We start from the raw sequence: 19,290 nt of genomic DNA, 5'->3' as shown, positions 1-19,290 counted from the left end.
CCGGGCCCAGGGCGCCCGGAGCGGCTCCTGGTCGCTCGGCGGGAGCACGTCCGGCCCGGTGCGAAGGAGCGGCGCGGCCTGCGAGGCAGCCGTGCCGGCCGGGAGTCGGCGGCCGAGCCGGGACTGGAGCCCGGGCCGCGGCCTGCCCCCCGGCTCGCCGCGGGCGCGAGGGAAAGCGCCAGCGGGCGCGCGGACGGGCTGGATCTCTCCCCGGCCGCTGTCCTTCCGCGAGCCCCTCTCCTCAGCCGGAGAGGGAGGTTAGGCTGAGCGCCAGCAGGGCCAACGGGGTCCAGCGAGCTTCGTGGCCAAGTGGAGGCTGGAGCTGAGCGCCCCCCAGTTCTCCGTCCATGCAAACGCTTTAACAAGGGTGCAAATAACAGAAAATTGTAAAGACCCTTCAGGGAACCTCGGTGGTATGCAGTAATTTGAATTGGCGGTCACTGTCCATAAAACCTTTGATTTTTCTGGAATTTCAGCTTCACTATTTCACTTTTATTCATTAAATTTATATTCTACTAATCAATTGCCCATCAAAAACAATAAGACAATGGTATACACGTCATACCTATTTCCTGTGTATTACTAATTTCAGAAGCATGATAGTCAATGGTTTGAAAGTTGGCATCATCGCCGGTTATAATTAGTTTGTTTCTAGCTTATAGTTGCAAGTCTATAGCCTTAGACTTAATTTCTACACCACCCACCAGCCAAAGCTTTCTAGACTAGGGACTTGTTTAGATTAGGGCTTGTGTTTAGAGGCAAAATGCCATTTGGTTTGGCTTCTGAAAACTAAAATTCTGTGATGATTCTGCATAGAAGATAGCTAAGGGAATGCAAGCTGAACTGTGGAAGAGCCAATATCATGACCTGGGAAGATTTTCAGTTCTTACGAAGACATTTTTCTACCACCATTTTCACCTTCATTTTACAGTGATCAGGGAAAACATGGCTACAGATTGGCTTGGAAGCATTGTCTCAATCAACTGTGGAGACAGCCTTGGCGTCTATCAGGGAAGGGTGTCTGCTGTGGATCAGGTCAGCCAGACAATCTCCTTAACACGGCCTTTTCATAACGGAGTCAAATGTTTGGTACCGGAAGTTACCTTCAGGTAAATGCTTTCTTTAGGCTTCAACAGTTGGCTTCTTGAACATTATACACCAATTCTAAACCTATGTCATGTGCTGGGTGCCTTGGCTGATACTCAGTGTGTATTAGCCACAATTTTATTTTTTCATCTCCTGGATTCTGCTTGATGCCAAATCAGCATGTAAGCACACAGTCTTTTTCTGTAGCACCCCCCCTCGCAAATTACTTCATTCACACTTTGGGAAGAAAATGAAGCTGTCTCTGGAAAGATCCTGATATCCAGGCTTTCAAATATGGACAGTTTAAAAGAAATTCGAGTAATGGTATTTATGTGGTCCCTGTTCATTATGTTTTTCTACTACCCATTGGCTGAACCTCTGTGGGTGGTTTCTAAGACCATGTTTAAGACAAAATCATATACTAATGCCTAATATAAAACCATATGTTTAACAGAATAAAATCAAAGTAATAACCAAGATAAAAACTAGCAGCAGTGCAGATCTAAAAACACACTAACGTAACCTTTAAAAATGAGGGTCTAACAAGCCAGTAAAAAAGTCTTCACCAGGCACAGAAAAGACCGCAAGCTGGGCGCTAGGTGAGCCCCTCTGGGGAGGACATTTCACAACAGGAGTGGTGCTGTGGAGAAATCCCCCCGCCTGTTCGCAGCCTGCTTCATCTTACGGGATGCAGCTACCCAGAGAAGGGTGTGGTGTTGCTGTTGTGACATGGCAGCAGCATGCCCTTTGTAGCAGCGTAGAGAGAGGATTCTGCAGGAGTCTCAACCAGCTGAAGCGTCTGAAAGTTCTTGAGAGGCTTCCCTGGGTAGAGCTCTTTGTAAGTAGCCCGGACTGTTTGTTACAGTGGCATCTGCTGTCCTGGCCAGATCAGTCGCCTCGAACCATAAGCCTGAGTTGATGCACCACCACGGCTGTTTCTCCTGGCTCCTCTCAACACCTGAATATCCAGGCTCAGTTCTGGTTCCAGGAGACGTCCAAAGCGTTGCGCTTGGGTCTTCACAAAGCGCACAGTGCAGCCAACACGGGTTGGCTCTTACTCCCTCTTCTGCCAAGCAGACGCATGTCTGGCTTGGATTACATCTTACCTCATTTGCATAGGTATTTGAGTACAAAAATAATTATTGTGAGGAATCCTGCTTTTGTCGGATCCTGTTTTAGTCATTTTCCAAACCTCTGTACAAGTAAGAAAGATTCTGCCTCTCCCTTGAGCTTTCTGACCGTCACAGGCTGCGTGGATGCAAAATTGGGAGGGGGGTTGAGAGGAGGAAGCCTTCCTACGGCTGTTGCTTATGCAAGCCTCTGCACAAATGAGGCAAGGCTGCCTCCCTTCTAAGCACACTACACTGGCCTGAGGATTTGGGGGAAAGGTGGAGTTTCCTCTAATTAGTGCAACAATTTGGAGAAGCGGGTAGAGGCTGTTGTTGTTGCCTTCTTTCTCTGTATAAGCACGAAGGAAAGAAATCCCTGACTCAGACTGTCGGCATGTGTCAGAGGGCTTGGAGTTGACAAAGGTAACAAGGTCAAATCAGATTTTAACTTGTCAGCCAAAATATTTGTCAGCCTCTTTGTGGGTGAACATTTTTTTAAAAATTAAATGCATTTCTGTCCCCTTTCCCCCCCTCTACACCTCATTAGCATGAGAAAGAGAATTCCTTTAGTTTCTGCCAGTCCATATGTAGTAAACGGGAGTGTCTTCCACTGATCTGCTCTGCTGGTTATTAAAACGAAAATGCTGATTCAGATCTTCGCAGCGGGAGCAGGTTTATGGAAGCGGTGAGAACAGACAGCTGGATGTGACAGTCACACGCTACCTGTTCCTTTGATTCCCATTCTGAGAGACTGACCACTGTCGGTTGGTTGTTTGTCTTGCTTAAAAGCAGGGTAGTATTCAAAGCAAACAAGCTGGCTGGAGTTCACTAAGTTTCATGAATTTATTTTTCACTGCGTTGTTTGCTTTTGAGGTAGCTGACACAAAGATACGCAGCACTGTTCTGGCTGAAAAGCCGTGCAGCTTCAAAATCCTGCTGCTTGTGTAAGGAAAGCAATTTGTATTTTCATATTAAATAAACATAATTTTAGATGTCTCTGTGTTCAGAGGCGGTGTGTCACTAAATACTGGCTGGAGGGGGCGGCAGCAAGGCCTTCATGCTCTTATCTGTGAGCTTTCTGGAAGCATTGGTTGACCGCTGTGGGATGTGGGAATTGGGATGTGGGCTACAGATGGGACTTGTGTCGGATTTGACACTGTCCTTCTCTTCACCCCGTTTCTTCCCCCTCCTACATGCTTGAGTGTACACCAAGGTGTACTGTGTCCTGTTAGGTGTCCTGTTTTGAGCATACTGCTTAAAAATAGCCTTGTCCCAGAGAAAGGAATGCGAGATCATTTTCCTGCCTGCACTGTCTGCAACATTTGCAATGTAACGAATACAACCTGTCACTGATCGGTTGGTGGTCTGTCTGTTCAGTGACAAACACTGAAAAAACGGTTCGTGGTGCATCTGTGCTGGTATTTCCTGAGTCCTGCAGCTTAGTATTTGGGGCCAGTTGTGGCCATGGCCTGCTCTGCAGCTAAAGTGTCGGTAGTTCCTGACGCTGGCACGAGTCGTACCAAAAGCTCTTTCTTTCCAGCTAAATTGCCTGCACGTGGCCTTACATTCCCATAGCGTCTGGCACTAAATCATGCAAATTCATGCCTTGTTTGGGCCTTTTCTTCGTGTAGGGCAGGTGATATTACTGAGCTGAAGATCCTGGAGATTCCTGGCTCTGGCAGTAATGGACCATGCGGAGACTTTCAGCACACCGACCTCGGCATCACCAGCATGGGGTGCCCGGGGGCTGCCAGCCAGAACGGCACTGGCAAATTGGTGAAGAAACCCAGTCTGTCAAGCAGCGCTCCACAGACTATTCCCAAGCGGACAGATGTGAAAAGCCAGGATGTCACCGTTTCTCCCCAGCAGCATCAGTGTTCCAAGAGTTACATGGATCGGCACATGGAAACCTTAGCTCAGTCCAAAGGCTTCCGCCGCAGGCACAACTCGTGTGAGTATATTGGCCGCACAATGTCCGTTCTTCTTGTCTCCGTTTGCCCGATGTTGCCGTAGTTTGGCTTACGCATTGCAACTGACCTTTTTGTCTCCGTGCCGCCCATGACCCTCTCCAGGAGCTCTTCGCTGAAGCAGCGGGCTATAAAAACGGTTATACCTTTAGACCTAAGATGTTGTGAAATTTAGATTTTTCAGCTGCATGCAGACTGGGTTCCTGCACCGGCTTCCACAGAGTCTGCATCAACCGGGTCGCATATGGGTAGCCTTGGATGCATTCAGTTAGCAAGCTGCAAGAATTAGGAGTTGCTCTCCTCCCTAGGACGGCATGAGTTGGATATGCTGGCAAACACCACTAGCAGCAGGGAAGGGATCTCTCGCCTCCTGGCATGCCTAGTCTGCCTTTACCCACTGGCTCCCCTGACAGCTTCCAGAGATGTCCACAACCAGGCCGACTTCGCCCATACATTTGCTGTGCCTCTTTCTGCCCTGGGAAGACTTTGACTGCAGCACTGGGTTAAGTCAGAGAAACCTTCCTCTTGGGGGGCAGTCCAGCTGTCCTGGCTTTCCCTCTGCCTTCAAGAGGCAAATGGGGTGAAGGGCTTGGTTCGTGTGTCCTTCCCTGCCACATCCTTGCTTCCAGAAGTCTAGCGAGGAGGAAGGGGGAGCGGGAGAAGCCATGGGACAGGACAGGAGAAGTCAGCACTGCAGCCGACAACTGGAGCAGCTGCTTGCTCAGCCCTGACCTGCTTCACAGGGGTGTGAAGAGCCGTGGGGCAGCATCACGAGAATAAACGCACGAGATCCACAGTGGGTCAAAGCAGCGCTTTGTCTGGTTCAGCGGCCGGACAGAGGCCTCCGTGAACTCCACAAGTGCGACGTGGGGGTGGCAGCATCCTGCCGCTCTGCTTCCAGGCCCCCGGCGCTGAGAGGCGTTGCCTGAGGTGCTGGAGGGAATGTCCACTGTCATCCTGACCAGCAGCCATCGATTGCCCTACGCTGCACGGGAGGCGCTGGCTTAAGCAGGCCCCATGAAACAGCCCAGTGCTTCCTCCTCTCCATCGTCACGGCGTCATCACAGGCCAGGCTACTTGCTGTTTTTGGAAAAGCGAGCCCTTACTGCGTGCGTAGTGAGCGTGTTGGGTGTGTGGGTAGCTTCGCTCTTCCGGCCGTGGTGAAATGCTCCGTATGAAGCGGGACCTTCTTTCTTTGCAGATGTCCCAAGAGCCGTCCAGGCAGGTTTGAGGAGGCTTTTGCGATGTCCTCAGCCTGGCTCTAAAGGTTCATTGGCACTTCCCTGTCCATTTTCAAAGTGCTCCTGCTTGCAGGCCTAAGTGGAAAATGCCAGGTACCCAGTGCTGATGTTTCCTGCTGTAGCACACGGCCCCACAACAGAGGCAACAACCTTGCCAGAGTGATGTGCTTAGCTGTGTTGTTGGCTTTTGGTACTTAGCAACCGTCTTTTTATGCTGTGGTTGGGCGTTATTTTTCCTTTATTTGAATCGCACTGTTAGTAAAACTCCTTAAGTATAGCCTGCCATCAGATAGTAACTATTGATACATGCCCAGTACCACCTCCGGCAGGTCAGTCAGACTAAATCTTGCTGCTTTCATTTCCCTTGGTTGCAAATTGTGTGCCAGTCTTTATAACTTGAATCGCTTTCTCGTCTTGCTCTTCAACTAATACCGTAAAGCTGTCTTTGCAGGGGTGGAAGTCTGAACACGTGAAAAGGGATGTGGCGGTGGGGGACCACAGCTCAGCGGTAAATCACTTGTCTTGCTCACATAATTTTGTTGGTTAGTTTTCTGTTCTGCCTTTGCATTAAAAAACCACCAAGTAGCCAGTAAAGTGCAGTAAAAGAATTGCTTCAGAAACATTTATGATGCTACAAAAAGCATCGACAGACCAGCTCATCCTTTGCCATCTCTGCCTGCCCTGTGTGAGCGCTGTTTCTCTGGTCTGGAGTGTCAGGCAGGAGGTGAGGTGGGCTATAAAGTACCAGCTGTGGAAAATCGAGGGGGCCGAGGAGCCCAAAGAGGTGCTGGAGCAGCATTGCTGGGTCTTCTTGTGGATGTGGTCCCTGGCAGTGAGTGGCAGCAGCTGACCTTTGGCTGCCCTGTGCCGTGCGTGCCAGCAGCGAGGGCAAAATTACATGGTTGTAAAGCCTTTGAAAAAGGAATCAGTAAGCAGACAATAGCACCGCAGGTTGTACAACAATGGCTTACGTGCAAGGCTGGCACTCGGGGCCTTTCGTGCGAGTGCTGGAAGCGCAGCCTGCACAGCGATTTTGCAGGAAGGTGGCCGGCATGCGAGAGCCTCCGTGCACCAGGCTTGTCGGTTTGAACAGACGGCAGAATCTGTCTGGGAGATGTGTTTACTTTTTCTGAGGGAGGGTCACCTCGTCTGCTGGCAGGCTGCCAGGCAGTTTCTCGCCACGCAAGGCCTTCCTCTGGGGCGAACTCTTCCGAGAATGGGCTGGTCTGCAGATGGGCAGAAGTGGCTCCCTGGCTCGTCCTCCCATTTACTGCCCCGACCGCCCGCGGGTGCGTGTGAGGCAACGTTAAGGGAGAGGGGAGCAGTCGAAGGGCTTGGCGGAGGCCTCGCCTCCTGGTCGCCACTCCGCTTTCTCAGTGGCGCAGGAGAGGCTTGCCTGTGCAGCAGGGCATGCTCAGGTGGCACCGCCCTTGGTGGTGGGCCCGCTGTTCTGTCCGTGGGCTCCACGCACGTGGCCGACCGCAGCACAGCCCTGTGGGAACATCTCATGGCACACAGAGGCCCTGAGCAATGCACGCAGGATCCAAAGGGTGTGAACTGTGTGCTCGGCCTTGACGGCCCGTTGCCAGTCCGGTGGAGGGAACAGTGTTGTTAGTGCAGCTGTTGCTTTTCCGGGCGTTAATTTCTGCGCGTTAATTTCTGCGCGTCAACACAGACGTTCTCCCAATGATCATAACTGATCTGTGTCAAAAATGCAAGCTCTCTCTGAACCTTGGCAGTTCTTTGGGGATGCAGGTCAGCTTTTCCTGGTGGCCAGGTAAACAAGGATGTCACTTCTGGTGGCGGCTGTTTTTATAGTGGAGCCAGCAGAGCCAGTCAGCAAGATTTTAGGCCCGGCCAGTCACCCGGGTGGATTAAACGGCTAACCTTCACAATCCCAGTGTGTTTAGCTTTGGTGGGACAGGAGCTTGGATCTCATTCAGGGTGTCTATTGGGCATCAATGGAGAACATTCGGAGTTTTGTTTTTCTTGCATCTGTGGCTCTTTTTTTGTTCCATCAGCATTCAGACTCCAGGAAGGTTGGTTATCGCAGCCTTCTGAAGTTCGCTTTCATGGATGCTTTTATGTCCTTGTTTGTTCTGAGCTGGCGGGGAGTGAGGGGAGGCAGATAGCTGTAAAAGTTGAAGGCAGCTTGTTTTCAGATGGCTCCGGAGATACTAAAACACTCAGTTTGGCATAGCCACAGGGTGTGCTAAGCTGACACATCAAGTAGACGCAACATCCTCTTTCTATCACAGGGTGTTTGCGCTTCTGAACTCACGCTGTTGGATGACTGGGGATGGGAACTTGAAAGTCAGAAAAACTGTTCAGGGCCTTGCAGTAAATTAGGAGTAATACAATCCCAACTCCTTTTATTATAGACTTGTAGCACCAGTGGTCAGGGGAGTCTCTGCCATGGTCAAATCGGCTCGCCTGTATCTGTTGCACCGAAGTAGCTTCCAACGAAGCTTGACAAAGCAAGCAGAAATGCAAAGCGATCAGCGATCCATTCTTAGGCGTGCGATAGTAGCCCTGAAGCACACGCACCTCTCAGTATCAAGACGATTCCATATGTGAGACCCTTCGACCATGGAGGGCATAGGAGCAGAGCGGGGACTTGGTAAAGGGAGACCAGTCCTCATCATTCGGTGCTGGCAAAACGATTGTCAGACCTCAGTGGTGAATGACAAACATTTCTCTGGTGTTGCAGCTACAAAGAACAGAAGGGAAGAATCTGCTTCCAGACGCCAGCGTAGCCTGATTGTAGGTGCCAACATGATGCTCGTAGATTGAGCCCATGTGTGGGGTGAAGCAGGTCATCACGAACACCATGCTAAGGCTACGTTACGCATTTGTTCCTTTGCCTGTCCCAAAGGTGGGGTATTTCTTGGTTCCTTTGCAGTCAGCTGCTGCTCAGGATGGGATCTCCCTGATCAGAATACCCCAAAAGCCAGAACTTTGCCAAAAAATGCAAGTTTTCAAAGCAGGAGTGTTCCAACCTGCTTTCAGAAAAAGGCACATTTTATTTAATGTACTCAGTGTCTTATTAGCTCTTCATATTTTCAGAATTGTAATGATGTACTCGAGGTGGTCTTTGGACATAGGAAGAGAACTGCTGGATTAATTCAAAGGCCTCTTTTAATCATGCATGTAGCCTTTATTTAAATTGCAAATTTTTATTCCTCAAAGCCATTCCTTTCTTTTCAGGACCTGCAAAGAGGCATATACCTCAAACCTTTGCAGTGAAGAAACTTAATCACATGTGGTTCAAAGGCAGGCAGTTAAAATAGTTAATGGATTTACAAACCCCAGTATTATGTCATGGGAATGGGGATATGGTGGTCATGTTTTTATTAACAATGCGATGTATGTACCCCTTTCCTCTAGAAGAAGCTCTCGAGATGGAGTCACTCATTAATTTTCCAGCAAAAATAGCTTTGTTAAGGACCTGTTGCATGGAGAGCTTTGCAGGCTGACCCGGGAGAGCACCATTCCGCAGATGGATGGCTCTCTCCTTGGCATCACTGGGTGCAGCATGGCATCTTAAACAGGAAATCTGTACTTCCTGCTTGGAGAAGGGAGGAGAGGGAGCTCTTGCGCGGTGGATCTTACAGGTTTGAGCCAAGAGGAAACATTAATAACAATAGGTGGCTTTGTTTAGGAACCACATTATTGTTGGGAATATTCGGTGACCGACAGGCTAACATAAGCTTTTTAATGGCTCTAGAACAGGCTTTTGAATAGGGAGCGCTTGAAGTCTCGAGCCAGGGGCACAAAGCGGGTGGCAGAATGGACACAGGGCCCTAAATACTTGAGAGGAAGGGCCATAACTTAGTGGCAGCGCCCGCGCTTGCCACGCAGAGCGTCCTGGTTTCGGTCCCTGACAGATATGTTGGCTAGCTGGGGAAGACCTTGTCTCTTCCCCTCGAAGAGCTTCTGCCTTCAGTTGATACCAGTATTGATGGCTTGGGGGTCTGGCAGTAAGACAGTGGGGGCAGTCCTCCGAAGGCCCAGCCCCTGAGATGTGCTCTTCTAGCCTGCTGCCCATAATCCCCAGCTAGCGTGGAGGACACCAGGCTGAGGAGAGTTGTTTTAAATCCTTTGCACAGGATGACGCATTTGCTGGGATCTCCCCATACTCCGTTCCCGGTGTTGGTGCAGGTAGAAGCCGCCTTCTTCCTAGTGGCTTTCCTCATATACAGCTTGTGTGAATGGCGCCGATAAGGGGAACGGGGTGGGTCAGCAGGCACATGGGCGGGCAGTTCCTTGAAATCCCGTGCAGTGATGCCCGCCAGCCTGGTGGGTGCTCTGGGGAAGATGGGAATCCTGTTCCAACACATCTGAAGAGCTCCAGACCGATGAAGGCCGGGCTTGCAAATGACCGGCCAAAGAAACCAGGCCGTGCCTCTGGAGCCCTGCAGTTGTGAAATCTTCCTCTTCTGCGGGCGGATCCCTAACCTGCTGTGTCCTTCGATTCAGGGTCCTCCAGCAGCCGCCATCCCAACCAAGTGACCCCGAAGAAGAGCGGTGTGAAGAACGGGCAGATGAAGAACAAAGACGACGAGTGTTTTGGGGATGACATTGAGGAGCTCCCTGACACGGATTTTGATTTCGAAGGGAACCTGGCCCTCTTCGACAAGGCGGCTGTGTTCGAGGAGATTGAAACATACGAGCGGAAGAGCGGCACTCGTTCGAGGGGGACTCCCAACGAGAGATCTGCCCGATACCGCCACGATGAGAACATCCTGGAGTCTGAGCCCATCGTGTACCGGCGGATTACCGTGCCACAGGCGAGCAAAGAATTCTGCACCGGTAGGCAGGCTTGGTACAGTTCGAAGCGGCAGTGTTAGTGCGATGCGGCGGTGCCCGTTCCGGGTTTGTCTGTGTGCCGCGTGACTCTCATTTCACGGAGCGCTTGAAAAGCACCTGCGTAGATAGGGAGGGAGGCATGCACGGACGTGGCTCGGTAGAAATACTTGGCATCGCTGCTGTGCTTTTTGAGTGTTTGGAGAGCTCTGCATGAGGATTCCTAGGGCAGGAGCAGACTGGAACCGAGTGGGAGCGGGCTTGTTCCAGGCCACACAGCGACTGTCATGGCTGAGGCGTGGCTAGCTTTCTGGCTCACCGTTTGTTTTCTGAGCCTCTGCACCACGTTGGTTCTCTCATTCCTGCAGGACTTCTACCTTTAATGGCTTCGCTTCCATTGTAACGTAGCCGACAGTTACCACGCAGTGTGCATGTAGTTACGTTGGACCGGTTTCAGTCCTCTGAAATGGAGAACCCCATTGCCAAAGGACAAACAAGCAGGCCTTTGGGACGCCTGTGAGGCCAGACAGGAGGAGGAGGGGGGCAACTGAGTCTCTGCTGCACTGTTCCTCGCTCACAAGGTTGCAGGAGCTCTCTCTGCCTCTGATTTGGCGGCTGCGAAATAGCGTCCAGGCCAGAGCTTATCTGTTGTTGTGATTTGAATGAGGGAATAGAACGATCCGCCTTCCTACCCGAGCGTAATTTAAGCCTGGCTGCAGTTCAGTTCACATTTGTGGCAGTGTTGTTATTTTTCAGGTTTACACGCTGCCTCTCTGATGGCCTTCCACTCTGAGTTTATTCAGCACGGTCTGGTTTTGATAAGCTGGTCTGACTGGTTGGCCCTTGCGTGAGTGAGGAGAAGGGAGGTCCTCTCAGGGCTGGCACGCTCCTGTCAGAGAGCAATTAGGGCAAAGTGTAATCAAGCTTTTGCCTTGCTGCTCTTGCGTGCAACGGAGCAGTGTAATCTCACACCTTATCTTCCCCTGTATTTCAAACAGTATAAAGCACTATTAAGAGCCGAGCACTATTCCCCTGAGAAAAGCACTATTAAGGGCCGAGAGTTGCACAAGGCACAAGCAGTGACACGAATCAGCAAAGATGAAATTCACACTTCAACAAGGACTATCCTGCAAGGATATTCCTATGCAGAAAGCATCCATGACCTTGTGTTTATTTCACTGGGTTTTGCTCAGAGAACTTCCCAGGGCTTTGAGTACCTCTGCCTTTAAAATGATACTGACAGTGCTAGCAGCAACCGCCGTAAGCCTCTGAACTGAGGGCTCTGAGGGAGCACACAGGCAGCAGAAGTTCCTTTGCTGACCTGATGGGAGGGAGGCGGGCTGGTGGGAAACAAAAGGGAGGACAGGAGCTCTCGATGAGGCGGCTGGAAAACTGAGATTGTGGCTGACGTTGGCTGGCTTGGAATTTTTCTTGGCGCCTTCTGCTTTCCCCCACCTTTCTGTCTTTGGTTCTCAAGTCCCTTGGGATAACCGATAACCTTGCTTAAGGTTTCATTGCACCGGGCACATAACACTTTGCAGCCAGAGCTGGTGCATACTTGACGCCCAGCTGTAGATACAGTTGGGCTGCTGGATTCTTGGAACTGTTTGTGCTCCCGCCAACACATTCCCTCAGTTCCGTTTCTGAACTTAGTTTTGGGATATTCCTAAGCATGTGATCTTTCAGTCCTGTGCTAGCTTGTAGTCTTCAAAGAATTCTGTCCTGCAAGATGTGGCGGTGCCACTTCACACGTGTGTGGGTCTAAACGGCTCCTGGTTAGCGTAGCTCAGAGACCGCTGCATGGTCAGAGGGAGTGCAGAACCCCGGTTGCTCTTGACGGCTGCTATTTTCTTGCTCCGCTCTCCAGCTTCTTCTTGGAGCCATCTGGCTTGTCCCCGTGGGGAGCAGACACTTGGGGCGTCTTCTGCACGGCTGAGGAGGATTCTGGCCTTGGGATGGAAGGGGTATTCCACATGGCACGGGTCATGGTACTCGGCAGGTGCTTAACAGGGATTTTAGCGGGGAAGAACTTAACTGGATCCTGGGCCAAAGCGAGCACTGGGAAAAGGATTCACTCTTGAGCCCGACACGTCGGCGCCCCTCAGGCTATTCCTGAGTGCCCTGGCTCAGGATCACAGCGCTACAGCTACACCTTGCGTGACTCCAGCAGGGGAAGCACAGGGCGAATGCTGCATGACTTGTTTGACCGACGCCGGGTTCTCCGTGACTTTGAACATCCAGGTGTGTGTGTGATTTTTTTCCCAAGCTAATCAACCGCTCTGGGGCTGGTTGCCAGCACGGTGTGGTGGTAGCATGAGTACTGCGTGCAATCAGACTGATTGAGGTGAGGCAATTACCTTAATTGACTGCTAACATGCAAGGCCACGTTATATAAACATTTCACCACACTTGTGTCTGTGGCAAACTTGTCCGAGGGGCTGTCTTAAAGGAAAACTTTGCGTCTTCCGTTGCCCCCCCATCCGTCAGAGGTTCCTTGCAGCTGCTCTTCGTTTCTGTAGAGCGACCTTCTTCAACCTGTTGACTCTGAGAGGGGTCAAGACCTGTTGTCCCTGACCGCGGACCATGTTTGCTGGGAACGGACATCCCGACAGAACAGCATCTGCAGGGCCACATGTTTTGTACTACTGCTGCAGAGAAAATAAAAATTCCTTTTCTCACAGTGCTGGTAAAACCTGACTTGACCATTGCGTAGCGTGGTGAACTAACCACTCCGGCGCAGAAGGAATTCTCCCCGATTCCAGTGAAACTTACACCCAGATAAGGGCAGGCGTGACGTGTAGCCACAGCCAGCCAGCGTACATAGATTCAGTTCAGACCAAATTAGCCCTACGGTTTACCAAGATCCTGTGTTACTGCTACTCTCAATATGCAGTCTCTGCTCAAAGGTAGCACAGACCCGAACTCTGAGTTAATTTTTTGGTTAACAGCCCAAAGTTAACCTAAACTAGCTGCTAGGTTAATTTGGGGTTGTTAAGCCCATGATTAACCCATCCTGCTTGGATTTACATGTCACAGAGTAACAGGCTGGGCCAGTCAGAGGCTGCATATTCAAACAGGGTAAAAAAATGACTTCCGTGTTAACAAGGGCTCAGGATACCTTCTGTTTTTGTCCTCCTTTATATCAGACCTGTGATCTTGTATAATAGGAAGGCATACAACCGCTTTTAATAAATAAATAAAACAAAGAGAGCACAAATGTCTGCTGAAACAACTGACTTAGAGAAAAGGGCTAAGCTACTAACGAAAGACTTGCCCTCTGCTTTGACACTGCGGAGACCGCGTCCCCACAGTGGAGCACTGACTTGGCACGCCGACTGTCCCCGTTAAGTCTCATCGAGCCATTCCATTAAAGCCATCGCCTTTTAAAAGGATCTCGGGTAGCAGAGCTGGGCCAGGCCTTGGTAGCCTGATCTGGGTATTTTCATATCTTGGCGGCTTTGTGGGTTTCAGAAGGGCCTGCAGCCTGGTCTCTTGCCACCCGGTGATTGTGGTCGAGAGAGATTCTCTACCTGAGTCCTTGAAGAGCCGCTGCCAGCTGGATCACACTGTACTAAGCTAGGTGGGTCAATACTGCAGCCTGGAATGAAACTTCTGCGCATAAACAGGGCTGGTGAACACTGAGTTCTGTGTGGTAATGTTGTCCCTCTTTTCTGTTAGTGGCTTAACTCTGCAGCTTTCACCGACGCATCTTAGTTCTGCCTCTTAGAACTGCAAGTGTGTTCTCACTGAAACTGTTGTTTATGAGTCCGAATGTGTAACTGAGATTTTTGAGACCATTCTGTTTGCCTCTGTGTTTCTCTATCTTTCCTACTAGTGGTAGCCTATTATGTCATATAATTTTAAGCTGTTGGCAAGCACAGAATCATGATGTAAAGTTGTCTCATGATTTTTTCTTGCTGGTGTATAGAAATGGGATTGCGGACAGTTAAATTAACTAGCTGTACGTCGAAGAGCCGCTGCACATCTCCTCTGGACAGTTTGGCAACAGATTTTGAATGGTTCGGTTTTTATGTAAAAACCTCTTACTTGCTCGAGTAATCTGAGGAACTATATTCCTTTGGCCGAGAGTCTTCCAACAGTTTTTCCCCCTCTTCTCCTTCTGCGTTTCAGATTCGGGGCTGGTTGTTCCAAGTGTTTCTTATGAGCTACATAAAAAGATTCTTTCAGTGGCTGAGAAGCATGGGCTGACCCTTGAGCGGAGACTAGAAATGACCGGGGTGTGTGCCAGCCAGATGGCCCTGAGTCTCCTTGGAGGGCCCAACAGGTAAAGACCCCTGGGAAGCAGCGATCCCTGTGTACACCGAGATGGATTGCAAAGCAGGAGGGAAAAGCCAACGTTTCACAGGGAGGGGTTCGTAGTACAGGAGCTAAAATATGCTTGGTTTTCAATATTGGATGGTCAACATAACCGTTTTCCTGGGCTTAGTCTCGTCTTGGGTTTTTGGGCCACATGCTTCCTTTTCGCTAGTCCATACTCTGCAGCCTTATCCCCCTTGGCTGGGAGGAAGCCCTTGTTGCTTAGGACCCTTTCCACATCTTAACTTTCAGGTTGAATCCTAAGAACATTCACCAGCGACCCACAGTTGCCTTGCTGTGTGGCCCTCACGTGAAGGGGGCCCAGGGGATCAGTTGTGGCCGGCATCTTTCCAATCACGACGTGCAGGTCATCCTCTTCCTTCCCAACTTCGTCAAAATGCTGGAATCAATCACCAATGAAATGATGCTTTTCAGCAAAACCCAAGGGCAGCCCGTGTCCAGCATCAAAGGTAAGGCTTGTGCAGGCATGAGGTAGATACTGACTTGTTCTCTCTGTTTTTCCAAACGCACGGCCCATCTCCTTGCCAGAGCCTCAAGGCAGCTAATGAGTCACCGTAAACACAGATGCCACAAACTCTCAAGCCAGACGCTAAAAGCAGCTGCTTGAAACTAGGATAAAACACAAAAAGCTGCGACCTTGAAAGTAGGTCTTAAAAAGAGAGTGGGGCTCTTCTGGAAGAAAGGGCGTGTCCCCCTGTGCTGACCGCGGTGTGAGGACAGTGACCGTCCTGAGACCTCAGACAATCATCTTTCCAGCCATGCCTGGAAATGCTGGGCTTTAAACCGTTTCTGCACGAAACATAAGAGCCACGCTGGAGCTGTCCACAGGTCCACGTAAACCAGCGTTATGTCCACTCAGGGGTCATTGGAAGGGTGCTGGTGCATGTAGCGGGGACTCCTTGGGGAGGGCAGTGTGCCTGAATCCTTCTGAGAGCGCCGCTGGGTGAAAGGCACCTCTGATTGCGCAGCAGCTTTTAATCTAGCAGCACCATCTATTGGCAAGAAGCTGGAGTAGCTTCGCACGCCTGGCCTGGGAAGCGGGGCAGTGGCCTCCTTCACAGGGTGCCCCAGCCTCAGACGCGGGCGACTTGGGCAATTCCTGGAGGAGTGGCCGTTCACCGAGACCAAGTTAACTCTGAGGGTGATGCGGAGCACTCCCATCCTGAGGCGGGTTTCCGAGTGGACTGGGGAGCAGAGGCAGGAGGGCTGGAGGGAGAGGCTTCCATAGTGGGGGAACCTTCCCAGGGGCCTCGAAGAGAAATGCTGGGTTAAAGGAACGACTGCTCTGATCAGGCCGGAGGGCACAGTCGGAGTGCTTTCGGGAAGCTTCAGGCGAAACCGCTTCTTTCCCCAGATCTTCCAGACACGCCGGTTGACTTGGTGATCAACTGCTTGGATTGCCACGAAAATGCCTTTCTGCGGGACCAGCCTTGGCACAAGGCTGCGGTGGACTGGGCCAACCGAAACAGGGCCCCTGTGCTCAGCATAGACCCCCCGGCGCACGACACGGAGCAAGGAATCGATGCCAAGTGGTCGCTGGCCCTGGGGCTGCCCCTGCCGCTGGGCGAGAGGGCCGGGCGGGTGTACCTGTGCGACATCGGCATCCCACAGAAGGTCTTCCAGGAGGTGGGAATCAACTACCACTCGCCTTTCGGTTGCAAGTTCGTCATTCCTCTGCATTCGACCTAAATTGGAGGTCCTCTTGGCCCTGGAAAGGAAGAGGGGGCGGGAGCGCCCCCAGCCGTGCGACAGGTCCTGCCTCTGATGAACTTCTTGACGCCTTAGGGATGCTATCGGCCCGTGCTGTGCATCTTCCTCCAGGAGAAGTAGCACCACACGGGGGAGCGAAGAAGATTCCCGTTCCTCTGAGCCTTTGCGCTCGTGCCGCCGCATGAAGGAGTGCGGGGTCACCGGTGTCTCCCACTGGCCGTGCGCCTTGACAGCGGGAGATCCGAGGCAGAGGCACCGCTTACGTCTGTGAGTGCCCCTGCCTATATGGATGCCTGGCAGACCATGTGACACTTCCGAACCGTTTCCCCCCAGGATTCGAAGGGGACGGGCTTCTAGGGCACTCCCCTGCCCCTTGTGACCATGTGGGAGCAGCACCTCTTCTGCTCTGCTCCCTTCTCGTGCAGCTATAACCCCGTCTTTCTCAGTGCACACCCCGAACCGCCTGGGACTTCGGATGGCCTGCCTTGGAATCGGGTGCCCGCCCTCTGCTTCTCCGAGTTCCCGAATCGGCACTTGCATTGCCGTCCCCCGGCTTCCCTTTCTGCATGCATGAGACCCGCGTGGAGCAAAACAAGGCTCGGGGAGAGAGCACAGGAGCAGGCGTGGTGGCACTGAGGCATTCGTACGTGCCCTGCTGCCTGGAAGAGTCTACATTTTTAAAATGTCCTTTCTGGGGCCCTATTTGTGTGCGTGGGGGGGAGAGAACGAACTGGGAAGCTCTGCAGTTCCCGCTGGGCATGAAAGCTGGATTTGCCCAAGTGCAGTACAGCGTTCTGTTCCCTTCTTGAGATGCCTGGAACTAGCGCAACGCTGTGCTTGAGCGAGGAAGCGGCATGGATGTGCTCACGCTTACGGTGAGGGTGTCTTCACTGCGCCTTTCCTTGAAGGCCCGCCCAGCGAACTGCCGTGAACGCTCGTTCCTGCATGCCGCGGCACCCGGTCCTCTTGCGCTTTCGGCAGGGACTCGTGTCCTGGCCACCAGTGCATTCTGCTCCTGCTCTTGCCGCCTTCCGCCTGAGCTCCTTTTTGTGGGAACAGACACTGCCCTGTGCTGCTTTCTGGAGACCACCAGCCTCTCCCTGTCGGTGGCTTGCTGTTCACTCGGAATGCTGCCAACAGGACATTTTCTAATGATTTTCGTAGCCGGGCACTGGCCAGACTTCAGGGGTGCGACACATCATGACATGGCAAACCGAGGACCTGCCAGCTTTGGGAAATCAAGCACGCTTGACCTTGTCTCTGCAGGTGCCAAATGGAACTCGCTCACTAGTCACAGTGATTAAAATGTGCAGTAAAGCAACTGGGCTCATGGGGCGTGTTTCATTTCCAGTCTGAAGAAACGACTCCGGTAGGCAAGCGCCGGCCTTGCTCTGAACAGCTGTGCGCTTGCTCCCGCAGGGTCGCCTTGAGGCTTCATTCGTGCAGGGGGGGCTCAGTCGGAGCCGCCGAAAGGTGGAGCTTGGCTCCAAAGAGCTGCCATGCATGCGCCCCGCACCCCCAGAGTGTGCTGAACAAGCTGGCAGCCCAGCACAAGCATTCAAGACGTCAGCAGGTCTTTCAGCTTCCACTTCTCTTTCAGCTTCAATGTGTCTGCATTTGGCAGACTGCTCGAAGACCCACTTTCCGGCAGGTCTCTTGCCCTCGACCCACAGCCACACCATCCAGAAGCCACAGGCATGGTTGGTCAATAGGCTTAGCATGCTGGAGTATTTTTTTAAACAAGGCAGGCATAAAGTGGAAGGGGATAAGAAAGGGAAAATGTTCTAGAAAGAAGGAAATGGATGTAAAAAGAGGAGAGAGGAAAAGAGAATCTGGCCGTCGGAGACAGGGTGAGTGTACAAGTTAAGTGTAAACGGAGGAGGAGTAAAGGATTCCATCTTGGGAGGAAACACAGTCAAAGTGCCTTGTCTGCTCAGGGTCTTTCAGGAGTTGAGGTGGATTACTTTTCCCTTTCTGAAGCGTGTTGTTTTTCTTCATTATAGAGAAAATTCCTATTTACTTTTAGTTTGTTCAGGCCTTCATTGTCAAAACTTGCTTGAACGTTAAGACCATTAGGATTAATATCGCTACTGAAATATCAGTATGCCTGTTACCATTCACGTAACGGGGGGACGGGCATTCCAATGTCACTCTTGTACATTACGTTTCCAAGCGTTTCTTTACAGCAACCTGGTGGGTCCAAGATCCCAGGCTTCTCCTCACGGATGCCAAAACTCAAGAGTGTCATAGTCTGGCAGAAGATAACTGTTCCTCTGTATTTAAAGTTTGGGCAATGGCTGCCACTCAAGGTAGGACATGTTTTGAATGCAGGCGTCTGGTTCAAACTCTGGCATTTTCCACTAGGGTGGGAGAGGCTGCCCGTTTCACACACTTGAATACAGCTGCCTGTCAGTTTACTTACTATTAAGCTCGAGAGACATCCAGTATAAGGTACCTTACCTGTTTGAGGGCTTGGTGCAAAACTCAAATGCACAACCTAGTGGATAAAGCCAAACTGAGGAAGTGGCTTAATCCAGCATCGCCAGCTGAAGGTAAGCCCTGCTCAGAGGCCTAAAGGCAGCTTGCACTGACCTTGGTTTTCCCTTCGTCTTCCGCCATGGCTGCTCTAAACTCTCCCTAGTGCTGTACTCTACCGTTTTAGAGATACTGGCAAATACGAAGATGACATGAGTAATGGAACGGGGATGAGTGTCCGTCATTCTGCACTAGCGAGGTTCCCAGTTGGGATGGGCCTTGGGCTGTGATGTAGAAACAGCTGGGCAAGGCGTGATTACAGAAAGAGCGCACTCTCTGTCGACCTTGGCTTTGATCGTGCGCTACCAACTACCCCTGGGCCCTGGGAAGGAGGAAAGCTCGACACATTGAACACTGTATGACCATCATCAGAAGTTGATGCAAGATTCAGACTGAGCCACTTTATTCTGAGCTTTGTCCACGTATAATTCTTGTTTTGCAAAACAGTTCAACAGCCTGAGGCATTCGTTAAATACAGCCTGGTGGAGATTTCTACTT

The 19,290-nt window shown here is 51.3% G+C and overlaps 1 protein-coding gene across 3 annotated transcripts; it reads left to right on the top strand.

Annotated features, from left to right (window-relative positions):
• The first annotated feature begins 221 nt into the window (after positions 1-221).
• On the top strand, positions 222-17,578 carry EDC3 (enhancer of mRNA decapping 3). 3 transcript variants are annotated; one of them, XM_044450460.1, is made up of 7 exons: positions 227-413; positions 932-1,109; positions 3,827-4,146; positions 9,883-10,215; positions 14,341-14,494; positions 14,779-14,996; positions 15,902-17,578. In XM_044450460.1, the coding sequence occupies exons 2-7, from the start codon at positions 946-948 to the stop codon at positions 16,234-16,236; spliced, it is 1,524 nt and encodes a 507-aa protein (XP_044306395.1). In that variant the 5' UTR covers positions 227-413; positions 932-945; the 3' UTR covers positions 16,237-17,578. The 3 variants fall into 3 exon arrangements, with proteins under 3 accessions (XP_044306396.1, XP_044306395.1, XP_044306393.1); XM_044450458.1 differs by having other exon boundaries at positions 227-1,109; XM_044450461.1 differs by lacking the exon at positions 9,883-10,215 and having other exon boundaries at positions 222-1,109.
• Positions 17,579-19,290: the final 1,712 nt, after the last annotated feature.

Source organism: Varanus komodoensis, unplaced genomic scaffold (assembly GCF_004798865.1).
Source record: "Varanus komodoensis strain SLA01 unplaced genomic scaffold, ASM479886v1 scaffold67, whole genome shotgun sequence".
NCBI lineage: Eukaryota > Metazoa > Chordata > Lepidosauria > Squamata > Varanidae > Varanus > Varanus komodoensis.
The sequence above is the reverse complement of the archived record's forward strand: the minus strand, read 5'-3'. Positions and strand labels throughout refer to the sequence as shown.